Consider the following 7,995-nt stretch of genomic DNA (forward strand, 5'->3'; position numbering starts at 1 on the left):
AAAAAAGGTAGACGTGGAGAAAGTGCAATGACTGAAACTGTATCTTGAATTATGGTATACCAGAGACGGAATTGCCCAGTTACGTGTAAAATTCTCACAAGAGTCGACAATTTCTTAGATAAAAAAAATAAGGAATCTCTTGTTATAGAAAACTATAAACTAACAATAAACGGATATAATGGACGGCCCCTTTGTTACATTTCACTAACTAATTTTTAGATAATAACTTAAGCATTATTTACTTTGTTTGTGTAATTTTATTGAACTTCCCAGTGGTTCTCTGTTTAGAATGACTGTGTTTTCAATAGATTTGCTATGGCTTTTTGAGTTGCAATGGTGGATAATTTGGGGCGGTTTTTTATTGTGTTTTGTGAATCTGGTTTCCAATTTTCTTCCTGTTTCTCCGATGTAGAATTCTGGGACGTTATTGCATGTTATTTTGTAAGTAACATTGGTATTCAAGCTGTCTCCGAGCATTATTAACTATAATTTTATCATCATTTGATAGAGCAAAACAGTCTTCACGATCTTAGACTACGTATTATATTATTAATCTATGCAAAATTTATAAAGCGTTAAAATACACTCTATAACCTAGTAATCCAAGTACACCATCTTATGAAAAAGTAAACAAACAAGTATAAGGAAAACAAATTATCGCTAATAAAAAAGCTATGTAGAAATGGCTAATGAAGTTGCAAAAGGGAAACAAGCAGGATAAGGATGGAATTGGAAATTTCACTTGATTCGGATACTGATCACACAGCATACCCGACTTTACATGGAGAGTAAAACCCCTACATTACTGGTTTACTCACTGGCAAAACAAATAGAACCAGAATTTCCAATCGTAAGGTGTTAATCTATTGTAAAATAGTCATAAAAGTAGTATTATAAAGTTATCTAAAGGAAAGGTATAATGATGAAAGCTGAGATTCTATTCAAACACTAATCTTTCGATAAACAAAGTATGGAAGATAGTAATGTATGGATTATATTCTTCATGTAAAGTCGAGACGGCTTAGTTTGCTATGTGACCATTAGCTGGATCAAGTGGATCCACTTCAATCGCTATCTTGTTTGATTCCTTTTTCAAGTTTAGTAGTCAGCCCTATATAGCTTTTTTATTTAGCGATAATTTTTTCCCCAATACTAGTAAAATATGAGATATAAGAAGCATAGGCAAATATAGATTTACTTATGACATGGTACATTTAAATGTAATACCAATTCTAACACTTCACTAGAGTGCACTCAGGTATATGAGTGTTGTATTTTACATAAATTAATAGTAGATATTTTGAAAACTTATTAATAAATTTATCAACCGATAGAAATTACTTTCATTATATCATGTTTAAGTGTGTGTTTTCACAAGTTAGTTTTTAGTCATGTGGGTAAATCTAAAGTTATGTCACAGCGGTATGTCTGAAGACTTACAACACTAGAAACCGGGTTTCAATACCCGTGGTGGACAGAGCATAGTAAGCTGATTGTGTACTTTGTTTTAAACTATAAACAAACGATTTAATTTCAAGTAATACGTGCTGAAGTGAAGATGGCACATCTTCTGGTCCAACATAGTATTTCAATGGCAACTCAGCCAAACTGGATTACTTCTGAATGCAAGGAAAAAATATTTCTTGAAAACATTTCTTGTAGGTCAAGTACATTCTTTGAAAATGTTTTATTTTTAAACTTGACATACTAGCATTCATTTAGAATTTTTGTGACCTTCAAATGTTGAATGAACCTGTAAGTGTACAGGTGTAGTGTGAATTTTTAACTTTCTGTTAAAATGATTATAACTGTTTTATGAAAAAAAGTACAAGTCTGTCAATAAACAAGTATTTTGTGTGGACAAGCTTTCTTTCGTCCCTGTTTTAATAATATGCTGAAACGCGACCAAAGCTTTCTATTTAGGTCCTATAAATGCGAAATTCGTTTTTGGGTGGGAAGCTTTGCCACCCTTGAACCTCCCACTATAGGGTCTCCCTAGTCTCCGGATTTTTAATTTTATCATCCATTCGTGGGTATTAGAGGTTGACAACTATGCAATTTTACCGTGGGTGAGAAAAAAGAAATCCGTAACACACACACATATATAAAGCTTCAATTGGTTTAGATCAAAAATTATAATCAAATCTATAGCGTGCATTTCTACAGCGTGCTGTTGACATATTAAGTAGTACAACTTATTATTGAAAGAATTGTATTGTAATAATTAACGGCTACCTGTAGTATACAAAATTTATATCCAAGTTACAGATTGAAATAACAAAAGATAAGATGCAAAAATAAAATAATTATAATTATCGATGTCATCCTTTGTTCCTATTCATCCGTGTTCGTAGTTGTTCGATGAGAAGAGATTATTTACATTTTCCGTCAGTGTACCTTGGTGGCTTTGGTAAGGATTTTTACATAGAAACCATCACTTTCTGTATTTTCTACGACTACGCAAACTATGTAGTGATGATAATGATTATAAATCAAAATCCAAAGATATGAAAACTTTCATTTCTATGCCCTGATTTTCTCATCCACGATACAGCCACCAAAGCTTGTCCATATACTCAGGAACAAACAATCAACCCTACCAAGGAAGATCATATTCCACTTATGTTGAAATACCATCAGACCAACAAAAAGAATGACACAATACTTACTGAAGACACTACCACTAAGTATGTTTCAAGGACCCATCCATCATTTCTTACAGACATGACAAAAACATGTCAACGAAACAATTGTGTCAGTTGTCCACATATCAAAAGCACAACACATATACGAGGAAAAAACACAACTTTCAACATAAGACAATCCTTGTCATACAACCAAATAATGTATCATTTACTGTATAATTTTCAAATAAATGCAACACTTCATACATTGGACAAGGTCTGCCAACTCAGTGATCAAGCACGTGAACATCTAAACCATATTAAACTGCAGAACCAAGATACACTTATAGGCAAACCTTTCACCATTAACAACTATATAGTTGAGGACTTTGATTCTTGGACTTATTAGTGCTCCAACAGACATTCACAAAAGAGAACGACTGGAAATAAGATTAATGTACAATCTAAGGATCCTACAACCATATGGTTTAAATGAACGCTTTTCTTTCATACAGATTTTCATTTTTTCTATATTTTTTTCAATTTTAATTTCAATCAGTTTTCCGTTTTTCCTATTCCTCTCATTTTTATGACTTGTAATAGTTATGTAAAAGTTGTAAGTTTGCAGATAAATTTCACGCCCACCGTTCAATTTTTTAAATTCTGCGCATGCGCTTTTGTTGTAAGCTGTACGATCAGACGAAGAGCGCTGGCTCGAAACGTCATCATCTGAAAATAGAAATATATATATATATATATGAACTTGCCGATTGCCTAACCTATTCTTTAATTTCGATATATTTGCTGCATATGCGGTTAACTATATATTACCATTTAATATGTCAACTGCACGCCGTAGAAATTCACGCTATATATTCGATTATAATCCATTATTTAAACCACTTCAAGCTTTGTACTGTCAGTTATGGTGTTTTAGTGGAACTCTCCTGAAGAAGCTGTAAAGCGAAACGTTGAGTGTCCATTTAAAGAGAAATAACAAACTTGGTGTTATAAGGTCGCTTATTTATAGTATTAGAATGTCTTTTATACAACAATATACGCTACGGAAATTAAATACTTGAACAGAAAAGGTCATCAATAATAATAATAACCTACCTGTTGAACCAATAATATCAGCTGATACATCGTTCCAGTGCAAGCATTGGTCAATTCTACCACAGATCGAATTAACTATGAAAGAATTAAAATAATATATACATATTACGATCTCTGTTTTTTTTTTTTGTTTGTGTGTTTTTGGTGGGAGACTGTTTTTTCCCCTTTCATTACGTCACTAACTATTTATTAATGATTTTGTGTAGGATACTGTGTTTTAATTACAAGTAAGAAAACAGATGCTTTTATTACAGTAATAGTGAGAATAATTTCGCAAAGAAAAACAAAAACCACTGAGTTTTATGAATGGATATATTTTCCTGCGTACCCCGTCGATCACGGGATTTTTTCTTTTTTTCTTCTTTTCCCCTCTTCTTATTCCTTTTTGTTGTTGTTGTTGTAAACATACATTAAATCTGGCAGAAAGTAAGAAAGTCATTTCTAGGCAGAGGGGTCAGAACCGGGGGTGCTGTAGCACCCCACTTTTACATATTTTTACTGATATAGCAATTGTAAATTATATTATAATATTAACTTTCTGGGGGGGACATGCCCCCCGAGATGGAGCTGCTTTTAGCAGTTCCTTATACTTTCATTGTATAATATGGATGTCTGACCAAGCACCTCCACATTGCAAATCTTGCCTACACCACTGTTAGATAAAATACTGCACATATAAAATGTTTTTTTATGTCGACTCACTTATACGTGAGAAAAATTTAATAATTAAATTATATATAGTATTAAGTCATGTTGTACGACCACAGTATATAAACAAGTAAGAAATGAAATACCTACAGCTTATAAAAGAAAATATTGAAATTACACTTGACATTTACTTTAAGAACTATGTGGAACATACAAGACGAGGTAAAGTTGCATATCACCATAATTTTTCAAAGTCCTGCCTTTACAACTGTTCGAAATGTACACCGTTACAACAAAATCACTTCCATACGTTCTTGGAAGTTAATGAAATTCCAACCAATTATTGCAACAAATGAAAAAGAGACAGTTAGGTAATCACAAACATGAGATAGAAAAATCATAATAAGGGAAGAATTTAGAAATATCATGGTGGTTTGCAACCTTTTACTAACGTACCCCACCGTCCACAAGAATGGACCTAAGAATATTGAAAATACCCCAACCTTTGCTAATTAAAAATTAATAAAAAACGGGGTTTCAAGGATATTGGAAGTCCTTAGTGTTATCAATTGAAAACATATGTAACATATTCAAATATTGAAAATTAATATCAATGGAAAGAAAAACAACACACAATGCCTAAGTACTTACCGGGGCCTCTCTTAAAGTTTCCCATTCTTGGCTAGACAATCTACTGTGGGACGTCACAACAGCAAATGTACTGTCACGGTAAGGTAGTGGAATCCAGGGGATTCTGGTCAGAACTTGAATCAACTTTCGCAACGTGTATCCGCTAATTAGAAATAAGATACAAAAGCTTGTTGTTGTTTAGGATGCAGAGCAGAAGTTAACGTTCTATATTTACTGAAAGTATTAAAAAACGGTAACTAATTTTCAAGAAATACTGAGAAATTTAAGAGGGTTATATACGTTAAATTATAGTGATTTTGGTTTGTTTCTTTGTAATTAAGCACAAAGGTACACAATGGGCTATTTGTGCTCTGTCCACCACGTGTATCGAAACACGGTTTCTAGCGTTGTAAGTCCGCAGACTTAACGCTGTGCCACTGGGGAGTAAAGGATTTTGGAGCCTTCTAGATCCTTACAGTCCAAATCACCACGTCTGTTTATGCTTTAGCTAACAAATGTGCATCTTAACAGTAGCCCTGCAGCGTAGTTTGCATTGCAAAAGGCTCCATCATGAAGCTTTGATGTCAAAAAGCACCACTGCTATCTGCGGGCTTTCCATAATCTATCTAGTGGACGAGGATGACAGTTCTGCAGCACCAATTTCAACAGTCCGATCGTACAGAAATCTGTAGGTCGTATGTCCGTCAACTTGACTGGTATCTATCTCATCGTATGGACTAGCATGAACACACTGTTGGCCTCGTTTCCAGTCCGAAATTTCTTAATTATGTTGCGTACTGTTTCCCGGGGCACGTGGACGAGCTATACCACTAACTTTGTGCTTGTGGATTCTCACCTGTTACAAGACGCTTATCACGGATGGGAAACGACTTATTGCAAGTCTTTTTCTGTATAGTCCTGATGTTCCAAGTTGATCCCCATTCCTTTGTTTTTCAATGCCGTTAAGTACAAGGAAAATACCCGTCTCGGAAAATCTAAATCCCTTATCTAAACACATCTTTATAATTTGAATACAAGAATAAATTGTGTTAAAAAGTGATCAGTGTTTGGTAGTATCGCACTGCCTGTGATATCTCCAGCGATGTCAAATGTGGTTGTGATGCACGCAGTTTCACCGCGACTTTATATTGGTTGTGTCTGTCACGTGACCTGGTGATTTGCGTAGCCAAGATCGTTTTAATTTAAAGTACTCAACCATATGTACTTCGGAAGTCCACGGCATATTTTCAAGTAAATAGCTGTTCCGGAAGCCCATAGCGTCACTCATCAAGTTTCCCAGCCAATGTAATCAATTGCGTTAATGTTTTGAAATATTTTTGTATCATTTTTATCACTATTTTAATTGGCGCCGGATAATTGGAGAAAATTAAGTCAGGCAGCAATATTTAAAGTTACTGATTATATTAATTCATGTTTTTGATTGTTATAAGTTCACGAGATAAGTTTTAATTAAAAACCCTTCAAACAAAAACTTGTTGCAATAATAGAAATAAAATAAGTTGAAAGATATTAAATCGATAAGAATCGTAAGTTCAGATATTTGTAAATTATTTCTTTTGTCTGTGTATGTGACAAAACTGAAGATAGTTTAATACATTATAATCAACTGAACAGTTTTTATGTTTTTGTTCATCGGAGGTACTCTTTTGGTGAGTAAAATTGTATGGCCACATCTGTTTGTGAGAAGGGTGTCCGTCAGCCAATTAATAATGTTACCATTAATAATACTAAAACGACACCGACAATTATGACACTGATAAAAATTGCAATAGTAATATAAAGTGAAAAAAAATTTATTAAGACTAATTAAGAAGTTCAAGCATTTCTTTAGAATCTTTTGGGAAGAAACGGTGCAATTTTTTTACACGCGTAAACGGCAACTGCCGTTGACTGGCTGTCAACACTCTGGTCTGCAGTTCTAAATTAGAGATCTTTGACTGGTATTTTTTTTCTATTAGATGCCGGGAAGGTTGAAAAATCATATACATTTTCCGTGAATAAAATAATTGCGAATTAAAGTATCTAAGATTCTAAACATTTTTAAAAATTCTGAAACAGAACTTGAGTTTGCTAAACAACAACAAAAAAAAAATCACAGTAAATTCTGCACATAAATAAGAAGACACAAAACTGAATCCTAGAAACAGTCAACATTGAAATAGCCCTTCAAAGGACTTCACAAAAAACAGCAACAGATTAGAAGACTTAATTAGGATATAACTAGTTAGGAATTAATATCTAGTAATAAAAAGTAGTTACTAATTAATAACTGGAGTTAAGTGTACGTATAGACTATTAACCATGACAACGGGCAAATGCTGCATTTTAAATCGATCTAAAGAAGACAGTTGTAGACGATTTTTGTAGAGCAATAATAACAACTATAATTCAGAAACATTTGTTAAATATGCAGTTACTGAAGTAACTAGCAAGATAAATTAAATATTAATGATATTATTAAGTATATATTGAATTACTTTAAATATTTCTTAGTAATTTATTAAATATATACCATATTTTTTTTTAAAATTAGAAACTATACTTTTACAATATATATTGTTTTAGTTTACAGATTTATTCACAGGACTTACTTATTCTTGGTGAGATGATAACTACGGCCAGGTATCACTCCTGTTTCGTGCAGCAGCAACGACAAAGCTGTAGCTAATGAAGAACATAGTCTGAAAGAATACCGGTTGAATATTTCCGATAAGTGCAGTAGATTTGGTTTCCATAAAAATCAACAATTCTCTAAACTAAATGAAGAAGAAATCTGGACCATCGCTGTTAATACTGCATAATTTAACTACAAAGTGAAATGTCCATTGATTAAGACGATTCATGGCCCGGCATAGCCAGGTGGTTAGGGCACTCGACTCCCAATCTGTGGGTCGCGGGTTCGAATCCCCGTCACACCAAACATGCTCGCCCTTTCAGCCGTGGGGGCGTTATTATG

The 7,995-nt window shown here is 33.5% G+C and overlaps 1 protein-coding gene across 1 annotated transcript in view; it reads right to left on the reverse strand.

The window, feature by feature from the left end:
- Positions 1 to 7,995, reverse strand: part of LOC111086783 (uncharacterized protein C12orf56 homolog) — a 44,428-nt gene that overhangs the window by 29,235 nt on the left and 7,198 nt on the right. Inside the window, exons 3-5 of the mRNA XM_022391026.1 lie at positions 7,631 to 7,720; positions 5,040 to 5,181; positions 3,741 to 3,815 (exon numbers count right to left, since the gene is read on the reverse strand). Of these exons, the coding sequence (XP_022246734.1) occupies positions 3,741 to 3,815; positions 5,040 to 5,181; positions 7,631 to 7,720 (307 nt within the window). The remainder of the gene's footprint in view (positions 1 to 3,740; positions 3,816 to 5,039; positions 5,182 to 7,630; positions 7,721 to 7,995) is intronic.

The sequence above is a fragment of the Limulus polyphemus genome, unplaced genomic scaffold, assembly GCF_000517525.1.
Source record: "Limulus polyphemus unplaced genomic scaffold, Limulus_polyphemus-2.1.2 Scaffold1426, whole genome shotgun sequence".
NCBI lineage: Eukaryota > Metazoa > Arthropoda > Merostomata > Xiphosura > Limulidae > Limulus > Limulus polyphemus.